This window comes from Oryzias latipes, chromosome 17 (genome assembly GCF_053564925.1).
Source record: "Oryzias latipes strain Hd-rR chromosome 17, Olatipes_Hd-rR_3.1".
NCBI classification, from domain to species: Eukaryota; Metazoa; Chordata; class Actinopteri; order Beloniformes; family Adrianichthyidae; genus Oryzias; species Oryzias latipes.
In genome coordinates, this window is record NC_136253.1 from 7,923,709 (window position 1) to 7,945,409 (window position 21,701).

Sequence of the window (21,701 nt, forward strand, 5' to 3'; positions counted from 1 at the left end):
ACAGAACTGTTTCCTCCAACTCTGCCCTCAAAGCGTTTCGGAGTCGACGTCTGTCTGCACACCGCTGCAGATGGCCGAGCTCCTCCCACTAAGGATGTTATGAGGACCCTTAGAAGGCAACCTCCGTTTTTATGAGTGACAAAGAATCTGTGAAGCTCAGCAGCACACTTTGTGAGATTCTGTGCAGCAAAGCAGCACCAGACCATAAGCAAACCTCCTCCGTGCTTCACAGCCGAGTCCTTTTCTTGGTTTGCTTCATGTCCCCATAAAGCTCCGGATTAGTTTCCTCGTCTCGCAGGGGAACTTTGGGCCTTGGAACAAATGTCCGTCTTGTTTCTGTGACCTTCAGCTGGGATGCTCCTATTCTTCTCCTCTTGCAGACACGTCCACGGAGGTCTGCAGTCCCGTGGAGCTTCATCTTCTGCTGGAATGAGCTGCTGTCGTCTCAGAAACATCACACTTGTCCTAAGCTCCTGAGGCGGTTCTTTTTGTGGTCCACGTTTCCACTGAACGGGAATTCTAAGCTTTGAGGCCTTTCAGGCTCATCAGCTGAGCTCTGGGGCCACCGGTCTGCATAAACTGAAGCTCAGAACTTTCTAGCGGACCCATCTCCCTCCGGTTCTGTTCTGAGAGTTTATGGGCTGTTCTTTCTGCTTCTGTATGTTTTGCTTTGTGCAGATAAAGGAAGCTGCAGTCAGAGCAGTTCGGTGCTTCTTTCATTCGGCTCGACCGTTCTGTCATTTACATTTCTAAAAGAACATTTAGGAAGAAAAGACTCAAACTCTGGATCAAGTTGAATAAAACCTTTATTATAATAAATGCATAAGAACATTTGGTACTTCAATGTTGGATAAAAACAGCAGACAGGAATGTCAGGAAGTGGCGTCTGGGCTGGTGAGGGGAAACGTTTTCCTTTTGGGGTTGCAGCGCTGCGGCACCCATCCTTCAACACTTGGCATGCAGAGGAGGAGTCGGGGTACCTAAACCCCACAGGGACTGCTCCTCGCTCACCTCCCACTCAACTGGAAAGAGTTCTGGGAGCTCATCATCACTGGAAGGCAGTTTCACATCTGAACACTGATCTGGAAATGGCACAAGTGAACAGAGGAGGAAGAACCGGTAACAGCAATCTGCAGGTCTGTGGAAGAAAAGCTGCTACAGAGCAGATCAGGAGCTGCTGACAGCTGAAACTGTGCTCGAAACCACAAACATGTGGGGAAAGGTTTGCAGAACTGATTCTCCCAATGAAGCAGCAATGCTTTATATATATATAAAAAAAAAGAGAAGCTGCAGAATATCCCAGTAAACAATTCATATTCATAAGTGGGTCTCATAGTCTGGAAAGGTTTAATACAAAAAGAAACGCTGCTACGTCATGATAGAAACAATACTGTTTGAATGGAAGTAACTAGGTATTAAAAATAACTTCAAGCAAGAGCGATGAGCAGAACAGGTCGGCCTGGTCCATCAGCGGCGCCACCTGCCGAGAGAACAAAAGCTGCATGTGAGCACGCTCAGAGGAAGCGGGCGCTTCAGCCGTGAAGACGCGTCTTACCGAGGACGTCCCACGCGCACAGCTGCTCATTCCTCGCCAGTCTTCTGCATCTTAGCCTGCATCTGTGCGATCATTTCCTGCATCCTCCTCAGCTGAACGACAGAAAACAAGCGCAGTTCAACTCCTCAGCCTCATATCTTTAAACAGGAATGTCATCGTCTTGATAAAATGGGGTTCCTGGCGTCTCAGAAACGTCTCACCTCAGCCTCCTTCTCCTGGAGGATCATGTCCTTGTCCATCTCCTCCGGCTCTGGGGCTTTCCTGCACCGGAGACACACATCCAGTCATGACCGCGTTTTAATTCCTGCTGCAGCATCAGTGAGGTGCAAAGACAAGGATGTGAGCTTCTGCACTGCTGCGCCACTTCAAGCACCGTTAGGCCAACGGGGTGAAGAAAGAGGACAAAGCGGTTAGCAGGTTAGTGGCAAACAGACAGCTGGTGGTCTCCAACTACCAAGAGGAAAGCAGATTAGAGAGGAAGCTGTGAGGTCAGGAGAGCGGTGCGCCTCCCCCACATGGACAAGTGCAACCATAAAGAAGTACCTCCAGCAGTCGTGGCAGGGGGCAAACTGCAACCATCACCGGACAGATGGCGAGGCAGTGGGGTGAAGGGAAAGCCCTTCCCCCTTTCCAGGTTGGCTTTAGAACAAACTCAAACCATCTTCAGTGTAAAAGCGATGTTAAAGTCATCGTCATCCTAATCTACACAGGAACTTCAGCTACTCCTGCTCTGCGTGGAGCGAAACGTCTCCAAACGGGAAACGCCGTCCGTCTAAGGCTGTTGTGAAAGTCTGGCTGCGTCTTGCTCATGGGCACGACAGTAAAACATCAGCTCAACCGTCCAAAGGGACGGCCTGAGCTCTGCTGTCTGTGAGGGGGAGGAGCTGAAAGCAGACAGGTACGTACGCAGGAGACAGAGGCAGAACATAACCATGGGAGGACAACCTGCCACCCCGCTTGAGGCGGTCCGAGCGGAAGTTCTCGTAATGCAGGTCCTGGGTCACCTCCTGCAGATCCTGCATGTGGGTTCTGTGCCGGCAGGGAGAAGCAGGCCCGTTAATGCACCGTGAGACGTTCAGGCTCAGCTGGACGGATGGGTTTCCCCGCACTCACATCAGCATGGTCCGAAGCTTGAGGAAGTCGTTGTGCTCTGGGTTCTCCACCTCCACCACCCCCCACGGGTACAGACGGCCCCTCACCTTCTTGCCTTTGGCCTCAATCTGCTGGTTGGAACCGACCACTGCAAAGGGGATGCTAGCCTGGAGAGAGAAGCCGCCGTTAGCGTCGCTTCCATCTCACACGCCAAACGGCGCTAAGGCGGTCTGGCAAGTGGAGACGGCCACCTTGAGGATCCTGGTCTGCTCTTTGAAGTCTTCATCTTCATCCGACTCAGCATCAGGAAGGTGATAGATCTTGATCCCGTGCTCGTCAATCTCATCCAGAATCTGGGAAATGACAAGGTGAGAGAGCAAAGGCGACAACCATTTCAGAGAGCGGCGTTACGCCGAGCTCCTCACCCGTCGCTTCAGCCTCTCCCGCTCTCTGAGGGTGAGGGTGTCCGCCTTGGCGATGACCGGAACCACGTTCACCTTGTTGTGAATGGCCTTCATGAACTGGACGTCCAGAGGTTTCAGGCTGCGGACGGGAAGCAGACGAACAGTCAGGAGGTTCGTGGACGGCGTGTGGGGGGGCGGCGTGTGTGTGGACGGACCCGTGGCCGAGAGGCGAGATGAAGTAGAAGCAGCAGTGAACTCTGTTGTCGACGATGTGTCTGCGGTTCAGACCGCTCTCATCGTGGAGGTAGCGCTCAAACTGGTCATCGATGTAACTGATGATGGTGCTGAAACTGAAGCAGGTGTTCTCAGGTAACTGCCCCAGCGAGCCCCCTGCCCCCGCCCCGCCATCACCCACAACACGCCTCCAGAGACATACCAGTCCTGGCTGTTGATGGCATCTCCGTAGCCCGGAGTGTCCACCACCGTCAGGCGGAGCTTCACTCCTCTCTCCTCGATTTCTACCGTGGACGCCTCGATCTGCACCGTCCTCTCAATCTTCTCTGTCGGGGGCAAAGGGACAAAGTTCTCTGAGCGACTCCAATTAAACCCTCCAGTGTGCACGTCCACACAAATACTACAAGATCTGGATCTTAATGGAGGAAAACTGAGTGGATGACCCATCAGAGTGAGAATACTTCAGACGGAAGGTGGAAATATGAAGACGTCTGCGATTCTTTCAGATCTGACAGAGTTCTGTTGAGTTCAGCACATGAACCTCCTGATGAAGAGCAGCACTGAGGGTTTCAGCTTTTTCTCATTCCTAGTGTTTGTCACAGAGCACGTCAGAGGCTGGTTAGTTTGAATCAGCGGTTTTCATGTGAAACACAGAGTTCTGTCTCTGGACTCTCAGGAAATGTTGGAACGACGAGGATCTGAACGTGAACCCTGGTCTGCCTCCAGTCTGTGTCGCTCTCGTCATCCTCCAATCGGAGAGGTGCGTGTGGAAAGGAAGGAAGGAAGGAGGGAAGGAGTGTGCGTACCTGCAGCTCCAGGGATGACTCTCTCGGGGTAAAGGTCTGTGAGGAAGAGGCTGTTGATCAGGGTGGATTTCCCGAGTCCAGATTCACCTTCAAACAACAGAACCAATCAGTGACTAGAAAGCGAACGTCCTGAGATCAGCTCAGACTGAAGCACGCCGATAAAGCTGTCTGCAGAAACTCACACCTCCTGCCTGAGGGACCAACAGAGTCTTCGTCGATCGACAAAATCAAAATATAAAAATGTCTAATCGGTTTTAGAAGGAAAATTCAGACATTATAATGATACATAACCCAGTTTGGAAAAGTTTCATCAACATCTCATCCTTTACTGCACACTCTGCCTTCATCCTTCTGGAACTTTGAAAGGACATTTTCTATTCACATCTCATTTTTACACTTTGTGTTGTTAAAGTTCTGGCCTAAATGAGTCACAAAACCCTGTGTTTATTTTAGAGAGTTCCCAGCATGTAGCACAGCTGACAGAGGGGGGCAGAAGCAGCCTCAGCTGTGACCCCACCCCTCCAGCTGGGAGTTTCAACCGTTGAGCCTTAAATGGACGGCGTGGATGTGGTTCTTCCAAAACGCTCCTTTGTCAAAGAAAACAGAGTCTTCTGAATAAATGTACGAGCAGCATGAATTCTGTTTATTGTCTTCTTTAGCATCGGAAAACAGGAAGACGCCGACTGAAGATCCAGGTCAGAGGTCAGATCAACAGTCAGGATGTGAATCGGCCCCCGGGGCCACACAGCTGACATTCTTCCCCGGTTAATTTTAGAGCAGAAAGCTCTCTGCCTTTCCTTTTTCAAACCAGAACTGACATTCACACAGTTGACTGCCGGGAGCCCCGCCCCCACGCTGCCCGCTTCAGCTGAGACCCCCCCCCCCATGTGACGATTCACACCAGGCGCACAGAAATCAAAACGAGGACCTTTAACTCACCAACAACCATGAGGGTGAACTCAAAGCCTTTCTTAACAGACTTGCGGTGAACCTGGTTTGGTAGGTTGGCGAACCCGACGTAACCTGGAGTCTCTGGGTTGGTAAACTGGCCCTGCTGAGAAACAGAAGAGAAGCAGAAGACTTAAAACATGGATGAGCATCAGTCTACATGTAAGCTGAGACCGTTATTGCCTTATTTAATTCGTTATTTATGACCTGTACTTTTTCTTCCACCTTGTATTATTACTATTTTTTATTCTTACTCATTGCTACTTTGTTTTTCGTACCTTTCCAACTGTTATTTTTCTTGTTTTTGGCTGCTGTGTTAATTACCTAATTTCCCTCCGCGATCAATAAAGTCCTATCTTATCTTATCTTATTATACAAGTGTGCGAGTAGATGTACAACCTTCACCGCAGAGAAATGCTTACAACACCTAAACGTAAACTCAGGACACCATTCTTCCTGATGAGAGCTTTCTGTTTCCATGGCCGACTGTGTTCCTTATAGTTCAGTAAAAATCCTAAAGCATGGCGGCGGTCGCCAGAGCTGTCACAACCAACATTTAATTAAAGCTGTAAGTGGCGTGTATGGCCCACAGGCGCTTGACGCACCCGCTGGCCGCCTCTATGCACCACCTTCCCCAACGCTTTCCACCTCTTCGCGGCACTGCCACAATCAGCACCCACCTTTGATCAAGGCTAGGCAAACCTACATATGCTAAATATGCTAGTTGTGCTTATTTTGCTAAAAGTGCTATCATAGCGATCAACATCATTAACTGTCTCAGAAAAACACATTCTTTCATTGGTGAGAGCTACATGTGATAAGTTGATCGAAAATCCACTTTATTCAAAATGGCGGCTTTTCTGTTGATTTTATCTCCATAGCAACCGTTTTATACTTTGGTCACTTGGGGATAATGAACCGATCGACGTCAGTTTCAGACGAATCGGTAAAAGTAAACTTTTGGATGTCCTTAGCAACCATGAGGGTGAACCGCGCCCACATTCCTTTTATGGCCATATTCAGTGTTTTAATGTGTTCAGTTCCATCAATGGATGCAGGCATTCAATTTTCACAGTATTCAAAAGTATGAGTTATAACAGTACGCCTCTTTTGCAAACTCGCCACGCGCACGCCGTTAATCTAAAACTTCTGATTGGAACATTTTTTCCACAGTAGCTTGCCATTGATGCCCGAAAAGTTACGAGATGATCGATCAAAACCGGGACGAATTTTGCGCGCGATTTTCGCCAACGTTTAACGCCTCGTGACTAAACAAAGGGCACCAATGTGAGTGTGCACACCAACGCAAAAAAACACCACGCGTAAAAGCGTCATTTTTTAAAAACCGCCTCGGGTTCGTTTTTTTGGTTTGACAAGCCGCGTCAAAAACTATACGACCAATGAGAATGGCACTTTTGCACACGTGTTTGGAGCTTCTGAAGTTACAGTAAAACACAACTTGGGGGCGCTCAAACACACAAACTGTCTTGCTGAGCACACATACTAGGGTTGTGCCGATGGACGATATCATCGTCCATCGTGATGGGTGACTGACATCCCGATGGAGGGACCACCATCGTGATGCCACGCCCCCGCCACGTTGCGCGTCGACACCATAAGCCGCGGTTACATGTACAAAATATCTTGATGGGATCAATGGTCAGATTAGAATCCAACCGTGTACATGGGCCCAGAAAAATGTTTTCAGAATATAAAAACGTTCACTAAGGTCACACTTTCCGTCGGAATAAATCATTCGCACATGCGCAGTAGGGTTTGAAAAACGGAAGGATATAAACTCCGCCGAGCGGCTTTTTTTTTTTTCAAACTTTATTGAATGTAACAATTCAATACAAAACATTGTTAAACAGCGCCGAGCGGCTATATACATTGACATGTCAGCTCGGTAAAATACGAGATGATCTTCTAAACGTGCTTTTAATAATGTTACGGTTATTATGAAACACCTGTTCGCTCATCATTTGAATTTTAATCCGTGTGGTCAGTGCTTTTTCTGAACGAAGCCAGGATTAGCAGTATGCTAACACGGGCTAACAACATTAGCTTTGGGTGGTGCTGCTTGCTGGCTGCACGTAAACATGTAAGAATAACATTAGCCTTTATTTAGTCGGGACACGACTGGAAACACAAATCTGCGTGATTGTTTGAATGTTTTCTAAGGACTGAGCGACATTTCTGCTTTGAAGCTCAAACCGCTGTGTGTGTGCTGACGATCCGAGCTGTGCTCAGACACACGTTTAGACCCGGTTCTGAGTTCGGTAGGTAGTACCCCTAGAGCTGCGGGACGGATCGCAGTCTTAAATCTCCCACACATAGCGCTCATGTAGCAAAGCACCCCCCCCCCCTTCCCCTCAAACACAAAGCTGTAAGTCCGCACTCCGCCGGTCCACTTCACTAGTGAAGTGCGGGAGCGGACTACTTCTTTTCTATTTTGTTTGTTACTTTTTTTGTTAAAGTCACTTCCCTCAGTTTATACTGGATCATCGCGGATTAGTCATTAGTTGGGAAATAAAATGAAAAAAGCAAAATAACGAATAGCAGTTATATAAGAACGAAAAATGTAAAAATAACCCCCCCCCCCCCCCCCCCCCCGACGATGTCATCGTCCATCCCGATGGTTGACAGCAAACATCGTCAACGGCCAATTTAAGGGACATCGCCCAACCCTAACACATACGTCACGGCGAACAAGATATACGCCAAGTAGAGTCTACACTACCGTGAAGAAATAGGATGAAGATGCACTCACTCATGGAAATTCGAAAATATCCCAGAAAACGCTCATGATACATTTTCAGCTCTTGTACCAGTCGATAAAACTCCCCATGTTCTTCTCTTCTCGTAACTATGGGATGTACCCAAAATCGACGTCTTTTCTGTCTTTCATCATTCAACAGAAAAATAATTTCTTCATCGCTGGAACTGGAGCTAGAGCTACTGGTGCTTGAAATATTTGTTTTCTTTGTATGATTCTGACAAGCGCGTAAATACTTGCTCTCTTCTTCTGAATGAAAAGCGACTTTAAGAAGCGTAAAGTTGCGCAGCGCCACCTTGTGTACAGGAGTATTTCAGTTTTACATTAAGCGCCATCTATTGTCAGGGAATGAAATTGCATGTTCGCTCGGCTCATCGTCAGCGAAAATCGCCTGGGTGTGAACACAAAAAACGTGTTGAAAAACGCTGGCGAATAACGTGCGCCAATATTCATCCCGGTGTGTACGGGCCGGTCCAAAGTAGTTTTTTTTTAGGGCTAATCCTCACGGCGGAGGGCATTTCCCGCATTTCTTCACGTGGACGTGCTGTGAAAGCACAAAAGTTGACATTTAAACACAAGTACTTTTTGTTTCAGCACAACCTTTTAAAGTTATAAAACTCATGTTGTGTATCTGCGAGCGCTATCAGCTCCGTGCTAACGTAACTGACCAGTGAATATTGATGACATCATCAAGTGGGAGTAACATCCAAATCGAGAAATAATATTTTTCCACAACTCTTTTCGTTTTGAGGGCTAAATGTAGGCATGGGGGGCGGGGATCGTAGGGGTGAGGGAAGAATCTGGATTAGGCCAAAATCCATGTGTATGATAATATAGTTCCTATGACACAAAGACAATTTCTTTTTCCTAACCAGAAGTAAGACAACTGGATCTCAAAGGCGTTTCACCCACGGACTTTTACAAAGATGGATGTGCATTTGCATTTAAACTGAAAGCTTCTTAGCCGATCACCGCTATAAAGTGGGCGTGTGTGTTAGCCTGGGGGGGCGGGGCTGGCAGCATAGACTCTTCCTGGAAGGGGCGGGTTCTCACTTTGTGACGTCACAATGTGAGGACCCTCTCGTTTTTGTGGATTGGGAGGGGCTGTTGCTCAGAGAGCAGGAGCGTGAATGGATCAAAATACCACTTTGGGGTTGTTCTTCTTGAGGAATTAACACTATAATACATGAAAAGCTCAAAAGTTTGCATGCTATGGGTCCTTTAAGAGAGATTTCAAAGTTGACAGACGGACTGGAGAACACCCCTGATGCCTGACGTTGTTACCTTGTTTGGAGAACCTGCGTTAAGATTCGGTTCTGCAAACAGAAGCCTCAGCGAGCGTTTCACTGAAGTCAGAGCACATGACCCAACCAGACAGGAACTGCATCACTTTCTCCACCCAGAAACCTCCTAAAGCCGAGGTTGACTAAGACGCAGGTCAGCTGAGTGAAAGGTTTGGTTCCTCAAAGACTCACCTTCATTTTCTCAGCTTGAGACATTTTCTTTTCCTTGTTGAACCTGAAACAACAACAGCAGCATCAGAAGATGTGACTCTGGAGGGAGGCTTGCTGGTTTCCTCCTCCTGTGACAGGAAGTCTGTTGTGCTCCTCTCACCGCAAAAGCGGCTTCCTTCGTTCAAACAGAGCGTCACAGTCACAGCAGCAGCAGCAGCAGCAGAGAGTCCAGCATTCCCTGCTGCTGCTGTCCTGCGATGCTCCCTCCTGTCGTTTGGATCATCATTACCATTACTGGTTAGCAGTTTGAAGTTGATGTACTTTATTCACGACAGGCAAAACTATGAACACACCCACACAGCAAGAGCGAAAACACCACCGAGCATCAATGCAGTTTACTGCAAGTTATTCACAAACTAGTTCTCAAACTGGCGCGGTTTGGGCTCATTTATTCTTCCTAAAAATCTGCTAGCAGCTACTAGCTGTTCAGCGTCACCGTCGAGGGTTCAGTGAGACTAAAACGCAGAACGGATGCGGCCAAAACAGCTAAATTCAGGACACAAAAGAAAGAAACTAAGTAGAACTAAACCAGCAGCTCGTTAAACTGTCTGGTGAAACTAGCTTAAACTAGCATTACTAGCCAGGTAGCTTTATCTTCTTCTTAGGATGTTAAATGAAACGGCTAATGCTAACTAGCACCTCCGCTTCAGGGGGGTAAACGGGATTATCGCCACACCTAGACGGGGGTAAATGACAGAGGAATCGCCCCACGGGGGCCGCACTTACCGTCTTCCACGAGCAGGGAGGCGAGCAGCTGAGAGGCAGGCGGGCGCCGTTCGCTGGGTGTGCGGGCAGAGCGGAGACGAGCAGCCGTCGGTCGGGCGGGCAGCGGACGCTCGGATTCCTCACATTCCGCTGCAGCTGCTCACTTCAGCGCCGCGCGCTCCCGGCGGCACGAGCGCGGCTTCAGCCGCCAATGAGGGCAATTATTCACATAGTGGTGGAGGGCAAAAACCTAACTTAAAAAAATAACGGATCAAGTGCTTGTGCTTGAAAGCAATTAAAAATATAACAACAAATCACATCGACTTACTGCAGTGATTTGTTATTAATACTATGAAGACTTAAATTCAGTCACTAATAACCGACTAGAAAAGGAGTTTTTACAAAAGTCATCTTCTGCTAACATACATGTCTCTGTCATAACAAGGACATGGATGCACCGACGTCCAGGATGCGGTGACCTTTTGAACTCACACCGTTTGGGATAAGTCGTGTACGGTGGCTCGTTAGTCTGCCGGTGTGAGCCGGAGGAGTCAGTTCCTCAGATGTCTCTATGCTCATCATTTAATCAATTTGCAATTTAATTTAATCAATATGTACCACATTCATCTAAAATAATAAAAAATAGATTTAAACAAAAGAAGATCCCAGTCCATCAGACCAGTTGTTCTCCTTGATATTTGGACACACAATTTTAGGTTTCATATTTTGATGATAATAAATCAGTCTATTCTACTCTGTAAGGTTTTTATCCTGTTTGATTCATTTGTTGCTACCTTCACACTGAAAAAATATTCAGTCTTGAATGCTATTCTGCTTGCTAATGATTATCTATGGATTCACATTTTTAAAACACCAACAGAGGAACTCTGAGCATATCTGTCCCGTTCACATTACAGCTGTTTGGGTCCCAGAATGCCGTGGCTTAAATAGAAAAGAAGCAGAAGTTCAGCAGTCCTATTAATAATAATAATTTTACTTTATTTATCCCACAATGGGGAAATTCTTCTCTGCATTTTGACCCATCCCCTGGGGGGAGCAGTGGGCTGTAAACTGGCCACGCTTGGGAGGGGACAACTGGCTGTGGGAGGGCAGGGATTGAACCACCAACACTTTGGTTAGTGGATGACCTGCTCTACCGCCTGAGCTAAACTGCAGCCCAAAACTAGCTTTTCTCTCACTCAGCCGTGTTCACCAGGCCACTCTTAGAATGACACAAACGATTGTCTGATTGCAAATTCAAGTAATAATTTTAAACTGAATACATCTTTATCAGAAAGCAGGGAGAACATCCTTTGCTGACCTTTCTGTTTCCTGAATCTCTGATCCTTCAGGAGGTTTGGCGATGAGCAGCAGCCTCATTGCTGTATCTTCACAGGAGCCACTCTTTCCATCATTTCCATGAGCGCCTTTGTGCTGTGATACATTTGACTTTCTATTTTAAAAACATCTTTTTGCCCCTAGAAGCTGCTTGAAAAAAACAGTCATTCATGGTTTTCATTTTACTTGAATGCAGGCAGGTTGAAGGATCAAAACCATTTCAACTCTTTTTTTTTCCTGAACAGACTTCCATTATTTGATCATTTCCTTTGATCAGAAAACATGTTTTTAATGAAAATGAATAACAAGTGTAAAATGAAACAGTCCAGTTGGTTCATTATGACCCAATGAATGGCAGACACGACTTTTTTCAGTTCTTTCTTACTTTACTTCTCATAAAAATGAAACAGAGCTACGAAGAGAGATGTTCTGGTCTTTTCTTTGTTTGTGAAGGTTTCCTTGCAGAGCAGACAAAAACTGGAGCTCTAACCTGACACTCTCTGTAAACGGATGAAGCGGATGGGGACAGTCACAGCTCTCCCCATCCCAGCCTCTCATCATTTAAAGTAAGCCTGCTTAGCCGGCACCTATCACTTTTCAAACGGCCTTCGTTTCCTTAATCTCCTGCTGCTGCGGCGGTGCGGCGTCCCTGACAAATGCCCGGTTGCAAATGCCTCTCCGGCTGCTGACTCGGACGCATTCTGGTTGGATGGATGGATGCAGGGGTGGGGGACGATGTGGCCCCTAAACTTTATCCTCACATGTTGCAAGTGTATTAATTTGGTTTAGATGAGACCTCAGGACAGTGATCTGGCTGGTAGGGATGAGAGGAAGCCCCCTCCACCCAATCAGACACCCTCCACCTCCGGCTGAAGCTATCTGTCACTGCTTGTCCATCGGTGTGTCAGCCTGTTAAAAACAGCTTTGCTTTTCCTAAGTATCCCAAGAATAAGCAGAAGATTTAGTGAAATCCTCCTCAGGGAAGTGAGAATCTGGGATTTTCCCTCTGAAATGTGTTCTAATGGACTTCTCAGAAGTGTCACAAACTTCTTTTTCACTCCTAAGTGTTTTGGGATTTCTGTGGATCTGCTCAGAGCTGAATGAACAAAAATGAAATTGTGGCTGCATTTGCACTTTGCAGATGACACAATCTTCAAAAGACATTATTTTGGGAGGGTTTGGTGGCAGAGGGGCCAGACTTCTGCCTCCTCGCAGTCCAGCTGTGAGGAACGAACATTTGAATTCTCAATTGTGTTACTGTAGAAGGAAGTTCTAGTTCTATTTGGGTCAAGCAGTATTTGGTACTTGGAATTGATTTGAGTTGCTAGTACTCTGGATATTTGTTTGTACTCATCCCATAACTTGAGGATAACGTTGGGAGGGGCGTAAACGTAGTATTCTGAATTATATGCTGAAACTGTTGGGTCCCTTTGTTCTTCATGCAGCGCTTATAGTCGCTGTCGAGCTGTTATTGTCATTTTAACAGTGGTCATTTGGGCCGATCTTTATTATTGTCTTCATATTCATTCATTCATTCGTTCGTTCGTTCGTTCATTCATAAAGCAGCTTCCGCCACCAGCAGAGGAGGCCCAAAGAGCTGCACACAGGGAAACACAAACGCAGAACATTTTCCAATCATCAAACATAAAACCAGATTAAAAGAGATTCAAACCAGCATGATAGCAGGGCTAGGCTGATGGGAAAACGCTGAAATGGAGGAACAATCCTTTCTAAAACTCTGTAAGAGCCTGACTTCTCTTGATTGCTGGGGGCAACTGATTCCGTATTTAGGAGCCATCACAGCAAAGTAACGGACCCCCCCCCAGAACTCAAGTTTGGTTTTGGGAACCATGAACATGAACTGGTCTGTGGAGCGTAAGGACTTTAGGGGGAATATTTGAAAAGCCTATGGGGGTAAGAAATATCAAACTAATGATAATGATGTTTTTATTCATTGTTAGTAATATTAAAGGGAATTTGTATTTTATTTAAATAAAATATAGACCAAACAGCAACAACATCCAGAATGTTGTGAGTGCTGTAATTTGGTTTTCAAGCTGGTTTCCAGCAGTAAGTCATTGGCTTTATTTAGACAAACAGGGGGGGGGGCAAGGTTTCCAGCAGAGCTGGGCATTAAGTCAGTAAGAACCGGGAGGGTTGTTTTTGATTCATGTAGGGTTGACCGATTCCTGCCTCTTCAACCGATGCTGGAGCTCCTTCAGTGTCCGTCTGCCTCCCTGCATCCCCTTTCATTCACTTTTCACCCCCCAGCTCTTTACGCACCTGTCAACTTCTCTCTGCAGTGCGTCTCTTTAATCCACCTGAGTGCACAGAGGATAGTTTTGACATAAGAAGAAAAGATAGACCCCCGAGTGAAGGCCCGGTATCTTTAGAGCCGGGGGGGATAACCGGATTACCACGCCCGTTTTGAGCTGCTGGCACTTTTTCTTATTACCAGTTTCCCTCCTCATCTCTGCAAAGTTAAAGCGCTGCCCTTTCTTAGTAGCTGAGCAAACACTGACACAAGTCCTCACAGCACAACAGCCGTCCTGAAAACTGAAACAAGCTCTGAGGATAAAAGATCAGCTCGTTTGCTTCGTCCAAACAGAAATCCACCAGAACACGGCCCCTGTGTGGAAGCCATAATTGCCTCTGTCTGTCTGGGTCTGTGTCCAGCATGGGGGCCCGTCTGCCCCCATGCTGGACACAGATAACAGCCCAGCTTCAGAGGCAGATCAGCTCTTACCCCCGCTGCATGTCATTTTAGCCCCAGCCTGGGCACAAAGACACAGCAAACACCGTATCCACTGGATCTCGGCACCGTTCATTTTGCTTTGGGAAGAGCCTGCAGGGCCTCTGTGGGAGGTAAATGAAATAAAGACACCCCCCCCCCCCCCCCCCCCGCCGCCATGGTCTATGGTATTTATCACTGTTACTAACATCCTGATCACACTGCAGCCACAGACAAACTCAAACGCTTCATCTCAGACAGACTGTCAGAATCGTTTGAAGATGTTTGATTCCGTAACAGAGCAGCCACTGCAGCACAGACAGAGGAGGCTCAGTGCTGCAAAACTTCTGTTGATGTCTTCAGGGTCACACCTGCAGGCTGGTTCTGCCCATGGTGACCTTCATGACTGACGCTGCTGAGACTCTGCTCCCCTCTGCTTTCATGTCTCCCCGTTTTGGATGAAGACGGCTGCAGACGATGATGTTTCCTCAGACTCCACACGCTCCCACTGTGCACCCATGACGGCCAAATGAGTGTGTTTGCAGATGTGTGTGTGTGTGTGCTGGTGTGTGTGTGTGCAGATGTGTGAGTGTGCATATGTGTGAGTGTGTGTGCAGGTGTGTGTGTGCAGATGTGTGTGTGTGTGTGTGCAGATGTGTGTGTGTGCACATTTGTGTGTATGCGTGCGCAGATGTGTGTGTGCAGATGTGTGTGTACAGATGTGTGTTTGTGCAGATGTGTGTGTATGTTTGTGTGCGTGCAGATATGTGTGTATGTTTATATGTGTGTATGTTTATGTGTGTGTGTGCCCATGTGTGTGTATGCGTGCAGATGTGTATGTGTGCAGATGTGTTTGTGTGTATGTGTGCAGGTGTGCGTGTGCATATGCGCAGATGTGTGTTTGTGTGCAGTTGTGTGTGTGTATGTGTGCAGACGTGTGTGTACGTGTGTGCAGATATGTATGTATGTGTCCACATATGTGTGTATGTGTTTTAGTTGCTTTTGTTGGTTTGTTGTTGTTTTCAATCTTTTATTTTGTGTACTGTTGCTGATTTAAAAGACGTGAATCAGACCAAACAGGAACAGAAAGCCGTCACAGCGCTCTGTCTGCTGCATCTCTGCTGTTTTCAGAGGCGCTGCCTTTGCTGCTCCACTGTCTGAAATGAGAAGAACTGTTCTGGGTGAGGATGAAGGCTTCCTCCTCCTCCTCTAAACTCTCCTCAAACAGACTGTAACATCCCAAAGACTCCTCCTTTTCTCGGTTTGTCTTGTGAGGAGCAGTTTTCCATCCCATCCTGATCCTGCTCCTTTCTCAGCAGAAAGCTGCCCCCCCCCCCCCCCCCTCCGAAAAAAGTGTCAGTCTTTAATAACGGGATTACAGCTCTGCCTCGCGTCCATTGGCCTGAGCCGCCGTGACAGTGACAGGGGGATGACACGCTTTCTCCTCCGGACTTGGTCCTCTGACTCGCAGCCGTGGACTCATTTCGGCTCTGCGTGGTCTGAAACACGCACGCGCGTCTCCTGAGCAGAAGTAATCCAGACCTGTTGGTTACCTTTTACGCACGTGCGCATGGGGTAGTCTACCTGTGAGGTTACCTTCCTGTCCTGCCATGGCAAAGCCTGTAGAGCACATAAAGAGGCCCATGAACGCCTTCATGGTCTGGTCCAGAGGCCAGAGGAGGAAGATGGCCCGCGAAAACCCAAAGATGCACAACTCCGAGATCAGCAAGCGGCTGGGCGCGGAGTGGAAGACGCTCTCCGACTCTGACAAGCGCCCGTTCATCGACGAGGCCAAGAGGCTGCGCGCGCAGCACCTGCGGGAGCACCCGGACTACAAGTACAGACCCCGGCGCAAGCCCCGCGCCCTCCTGAGGCGGCCCTGTCCTCTGCCGGCCGCGTTAGGGGAGGAGTGCGGGGAGGGCTTCTGCGGGGACCCCTTCCTCCTCGGGGACAAAGCCAGAGTCTTCCTCACCGCCGGACCCTCCTCTTCTCTCTCGTACCTGGAGCCCATCACGCACTTCAGCACCGGAGCTGTCCAGCGGCCGCCGGATGGGCCACACTCTCTGGCCTCGGGCGTGCTCCCCTACAGCGCGCACGCGCTCGGATACCAGGCTGCGGGGTTCGGGGGTCTGGCCTGCGGCGGCCAGCAGCCCCCTCCGCCCCCCGTGACCTGCAGCTGCGGCGCCTGGCCCCCCTCCGGGCTGCAGCCTCAGGTGGCTTACATCCTGTTCCCGGGAGGGGTGGGCAGGGGGGACGCGTTTAGCGCAGCGCGCACGGTGATGTGATGACGAGCACGAGCGGAACCAACACTTTGATGGACTTCAGTAGATGTGGACAAACCCGCGGAGTTTGAACCAAAACTCTGAAGGAGAAGTTGGAGAACGCTTTCTTCGGCGGGAAACCTTTTCACATTTTATGAAAGCTTTTCGTTTTGTCGTCTCTGTACATAATTGTCCTTTTTCTGTCAGTCATTGAACTGAATCTCTTGTATTTGAAAACTTCCTGGCGGGAACGTTTGTCTCTCTGTTGGAGTTCCTGTTCCAAAAGTCTTCACAGAATCGTGTCACATAGAAATGCTGATCAATGTTTAGGTAGATCCCTCGAAAAGCGACTACAGAGCAAAGGCAGACGTCGGTCAAATCAGCTTTTCTCATTTCTGGCCCTGCAACAGACGGGCGACCTTGACCTTTCCAGGTGAACCCTGCCCTCGTCCAACAGGAGCCGGGACCGGATGCAGTGACCCCGAGACCCCCAAAGACATTTTTCAGAAGGTCTGCTAAAACAAAACAGAGCATCAAATGCTTCTCCCTGTTTGGTTGCATGTTGAAAACGTGAAACATGTGTCTGTGAAGGATCTTCGTCTCATTTCACACTTGAAACGGTGAAAACGTTTCGACGGTGGCTCTACAGGGACAAAAGAAAGGATCCATGAAAGTCTGGGATCACATTTAAGCTACAGGATCTGCTCTCTGAACAGTAATCATTGTTGGCTCCTTTGTTTGGACACAAACCTTCACATTTAGCATCCAAAGGACTCTTTTAAAGAAGCCCCGCCCTCCTTCATCATCCTCAAACACAAGCCATGAACCTCTCCCCAGGTTTTCTGTACGTTTGATGACTTTAGTGTGTGGACGGCCTCACAAATGAAGGGGTCTTTCAAACACAGGGAGCCCCGTTCAGAAGACGGGTCTGGAAAATCCTTCGCTCTAGTTTGTCCAGGAGAGTCCTGCCAGAGAAGATGAGTCTGAGTTGTGTTTGTATTTGTGTGAATGCCACATTTGAGCTTTGGATCGTGTCCGAACTCAGCATGTAGATCAGGATTTCTGAAACATTTGCAGTTCAGACACGTCTGCAAAACCAAACATAGTCCATCCCAGATTTTCATACAAACACACGCATGACCACATGTGAGTAGAAGAGTCTGCAGTAAAGTGCAAACCTTAAACGAAAGCCTGATGCCATCACATTCCTGTGTGAACACCTTTTCTCACACACTCCTCCCTGCTCAGCTGACCAAACAAGCCCGTCCTTTAGCCAATAACAGCAGACTTTGATAGCAGCTGCACGCCGCTCACACTTCTGTCATGACGGTTTCTTCTGAAAATAAGAAACAACCGAGTCCAGCGGACGGGATGCTCCCTCATCCAGCTCAGAGTAACGTGACCTTTTCTGAAGAAGCAGCTCATATTTATGAGAAGCTTTTCATCCAAAACACCCAAGATGTGTCAATAAGAAAATAAGGGGGCTTAAATATTTATTATATTTTATATATTTACAAGGATTAACCACTGCACGGTGGCGCAGTGGGTAGCGCTCTTGCCTCGCAGCAAGAAGGGCCCCGGTTCAAGTCCCGGCTGGGGACATGAAAAACACAACATCAATGGGGGACCTTTCTGTGTGGAGTTTGCATGTTCTCCCCGCATGCGTGGGTTTTCTCTGTGATCTCCGGCTTCCTCCCACCGTCCAAAAACATGCTACATAGGTTGATTGGCAATTCTAAATTGTCCATAAGTGTGAGAGTGAATGGATGTGTGATTGAGGATATTCCACACTGCGACAGACTGGCGACCAGTCCAGGGTATCCCTTGCCTACGCCCAAGTGGCCGGGATAGGCTCCGGCAACCCTGTGACCCCGAAAGGGAATAAACGGTTAAGAAGATGAATGAATGAACATATTACATCGTCTCCTATTGTTTTTGACAGTTGCGTTGATAACCTCCTTAAGCACTTGGAGATGCATTTAGTTTTCTCAGAATTTAAAACCAGCTTTGAATCAAGCAGATGGTTGAATTCCTCGTAGCTCACAGAACTATAAATGATCCCTGGTTCGGTTTCCTTCTAGCAGAAACAAAACATTTCATTGGCTGAATTAAAGTTATCTAAATTAAATATAATGCTGCAGAAAAGTGACAAAAATACGTTCCAATAGTCTTTGGTCAGATGTCAAATGAGTGAATTCTGGTTTAATCTGAAAACAGCTGAGGCGAGCTGGGCTGTAATACCAGTGACGGCCACCAGATGTCAGCAAAACCCCGTGGTCCTGAGAAGCTACAGTTTAACGAAAGCAAACGACGTTAAGAGAGAACAGTTTTATTTTTGCATATTTATGCCATCAATCAACTTCGGGAATATCAGCAATAATCCAGTTTCTCTTCAAAGCAGACCGAGCAGAAAGGCACAAAGTAAACATCAGAGTTCACACTCCATCAGGGTTCTTGTGAAGTCTTCACACATGTGTGCCCCTGCAGAGGCCTGCGTTTGCGGAGGAACAGGACGGAGCGTTACGTCTCCACCTGCTGAGCGTTACAAAAATGATCAGACAAGAAAATTAAACACTGCTTCTCCAGAACTGCATTGAAAATGATCTCCTGAGAGGACGCGTCAGGCCCCCACTAAACTAATTTGGTCAAATTTTCACAAAAATATAACATGGATAAATTCATATGGAGCAGAGACTTTAGAGACATCGTTCCACATTGGACAAAAACGTAAGAAAACAGTCGGCTGATCGGAAAGAAAATCCAGAGTTTTCCTCTTTGGGACATTTTTGTAATTCATGAAAACAAACAAACTAGGTGACAAAAAAAAAGTTTGTTTTTGTTTATATGCGTTCCAACTTTTCACCCAGAAACTCCTCGACGCTGTCGGTGTTCCACTTGAGGATGCTGAGCTCCTCAGCAATGTTCCCGTTATCGTCCAGGAGCTTGAGAACAGGATCGGAGCCTCTCACATACTGAGGAGAGGAAGCAGGAGAACATCAGAGGCAGATCTGCCATCGGAAACCAGAATCATAGTTTAATGTGTAGGGAAGACTACCTTGATCTGCAGACCCTTGAAGATCTTAGGCTTCTCGCTCCTGACAAAAGCTGCGGATAAGCAGAAGAGAATCAGGAGGGCCCAGTGCATGCTGGGGCTGCAGAATGCAGAGGAACCTCCAGAGACTGTGGAGAAAAGTCCTGAGGCAGCAGAAAGCTTCAACAAAGCACAGATGCAGAACATCCGCAGAACGGCAGCAGAACGCCCGTCTCTAAGAGATGAAGATGAGGAACCTCCTGGGTTCTAGGAGCTCACCTTGGACTTGAGGGAACCTCCCCAATTTTCATCCACACACCTCAAGGATGGCGCCTGGGTAGAGCTGCAAGACACCAGACAACCCATGAGTGGACCAGAACCAGGTTCAAACGCAAAGCAGCAGGTCCACGTTTTCCCCCCCCGTCACAAAAAAAAACATGGACTTCAACGGACCACCAGCTGAAGCTGGAACCTGAATTCCACCGAAAACTCCTCTGAAAGCAGCAGCAGCTCCTGATCGAACCGGTTCTTTGGCTGTTCTTTGAAGCTCAAACCCAGAAACAAAGAGGCTGAAGATGAAAACTCCTTTAACAAACTTCCTGTTTTTGGGAATAAAAACTAAAAGAAAACATAGAATTCCTCTTGTAGTAGCATCACACTGATGCTAAATTCAGCAGTTGGTAGAAAAGTGTGCTGAAGGTCAGAGTGTAAAGCTGTCAGGACTCCAGTCCAGCAGCAGAGGGAACCTCAGCACACAAAAACACGGATCAGAGCTTTTCCTGACATCAATCTGAAGAACGACAGTCTTCTGAGGGAGACAAGAACATCAGGGAACAGATGTCTCTGATCATGCACCAAGTCTGTACGACCAACTCAACTGGGTCCAGTTTGAAGTATTTTCTAAAGTACTCCGATTACTACTATAAAGGCAAACTACTTCACTGTTTTTAATATAGCAATAAAAATGAACTTTTCCACATTTCTATTCATAAAGCTGTTTAACAGAGTTAAAGAGAGCTGGTGACGGGTCACAGATGTTTTTAGAAGCAGCCCAGGACCCTGACCCTGCAGGGCCCGTCTCTGATGGACAGGTCCCCCCCCACACACACACACAAACAAACCACTACTACAATGAGAGCATGTTCCTGGTTAACCTTTCCAGCATTCGTCCGGAACGCTCCCCACTGTGAATTCATCTGAACTGTTCCCGCCCCCTCACCTTGCGTCCCTCCATCTGTGCTTCTTGCTGGCAGCACCGCCCGCAGTCTGGCTGCAGCTTCGTCAGGCTGAACTCCCCGAGGAGGTCGCAGGAGCTGCACAGCAGGTTGCTGGAGAAACCCAGGTCCCTGCAGGCCTCAGACGACAGCTCGGCTCCACAGGAGAGGAGCTGCTCATGAGGAGGAGGAGGAGACATATCACACACAGGTGTCGACTAAACAGTGAGGAAGGGGTTCAAGTGAACCAGACCTCACTCTCTGCAGCTAAACTTGCTTTGTGTGACGTTTAGTTCCTCCTGCTGAGGTGACTGAAAAACACTGAAACTGCACAGAAGGTTCCGTTTGTACATTAAAGCGCCTTAGCATCAGTGTTTGATCAGAACACAACAATTTCTGCTTTTACATGAAACGTTTTTAACTGAGACAGCCTCGACGGCAACTATTCTGCAACTTTATTATTTGTTTCTGACTAAACCAGAAAATGTAATGTCAGATGAGCTTCGTTATGGGTTCAACATTTCACGACACCGGGAAATTCATGATCAGCTTGGCTTGACTCTAATACATCCCTATTATTGAGTAATTTATTTATTTATTTATATATTTTTTTGCTGAATCTAAATCTGAACAAAAGGTCGGCGTTTAGCTTAGCTTAGCTAAGCCACGTCATTTATAGCCTACCGGCTGCCTGAAAAACAGCAACATCCGGCTTTAAAAGCCGAGCAAAAACCGCAGAAACGAGCATCCCGACAACCTACCAAGCGGTTCAAAATGCAAACAAAGTTTTAGAAAGACCTATAAAGGTTCAGAGTTTAATGTAGAAGTTACCGTTTGGAATAGTGAAAGAAGCCACAGCAGATACACTTCACCCGACATCTTGCAGTCTCCTTTGTGACAGCTTTTTTATTTTTTTAAATTTTTTTTTTGAAAGACAACTCCAACCCGCCTGAACAGGAAGGAACTCTAATTATAGTTACAATTATTTATTTATATGAAAGGATACAAATAAAGTGTAATTTAAATGTATTCCGGTTATTGTGAAATGATTATATATATATATATAAATGTATATACGTATTATTGTTGGTT

The 21,701-nt window shown here is 47.4% G+C and overlaps 3 protein-coding genes across 6 annotated transcripts; 1 reads left to right on the top strand and 2 right to left on the bottom strand.

The window, feature by feature from the left end:
• Window positions 1–788: 788 nt before the first annotated feature.
• On the bottom strand, window positions 789–10,578 carry septin2 (septin 2). Of its 4 annotated transcripts, none has more exons than XM_078934299.1 (13): window positions 10,056–10,578; window positions 9,291–9,333; window positions 5,031–5,142; window positions 4,092–4,178; window positions 3,488–3,611; window positions 3,267–3,401; window positions 3,073–3,190; window positions 2,899–3,000; window positions 2,669–2,814; window positions 2,501–2,584; window positions 1,756–1,816; window positions 1,556–1,647; window positions 789–1,480 (listed from the first exon to the last, which is right to left on the bottom strand). In XM_078934299.1, the coding sequence occupies exons 2-12, from the start codon at window positions 9,312–9,314 to the stop codon at window positions 1,582–1,584; spliced, it is 1,059 nt and encodes a 352-aa protein (XP_078790425.1). In that variant the 5' UTR covers window positions 9,315–9,333; window positions 10,056–10,578; the 3' UTR covers window positions 789–1,480; window positions 1,556–1,581. The 4 variants fall into 4 exon arrangements, with proteins under 4 accessions (XP_078790425.1, XP_004078688.1, XP_011484414.1 ...); XM_004078640.5 differs by having other exon boundaries at window positions 5,031–5,145; XM_011486112.4 differs by having other exon boundaries at window positions 2,462–2,584; window positions 5,031–5,145; window positions 10,056–10,577.
• Window positions 10,579–15,582: 5,004 nt separating this feature from the next.
• Window positions 15,583–16,496, top strand: LOC111949029 (transcription factor Sox-14-like). The gene has a single exon (XM_023964836.2). The coding sequence runs from the start codon at window positions 15,714–15,716 to the stop codon at window positions 16,386–16,388; it is 675 nt and encodes a 224-aa protein (XP_023820604.1). The 5' UTR covers window positions 15,583–15,713; the 3' UTR covers window positions 16,389–16,496.
• Window positions 16,497–18,677: 2,181 nt separating this feature from the next.
• Window positions 18,678–21,598, bottom strand: selenof (selenoprotein F). Its single transcript, XM_004078641.3, has 5 exons — window positions 21,441–21,598; window positions 20,615–20,782; window positions 19,675–19,738; window positions 19,420–19,469; window positions 18,678–19,336 (listed from the first exon to the last, which is right to left on the bottom strand). The coding sequence occupies exons 1-5, from the start codon at window positions 21,486–21,488 to the stop codon at window positions 19,205–19,207; spliced, it is 462 nt and encodes a 153-aa protein (XP_004078689.2). The 5' UTR covers window positions 21,489–21,598; the 3' UTR covers window positions 18,678–19,204.
• Window positions 21,599–21,701: the final 103 nt, after the last annotated feature.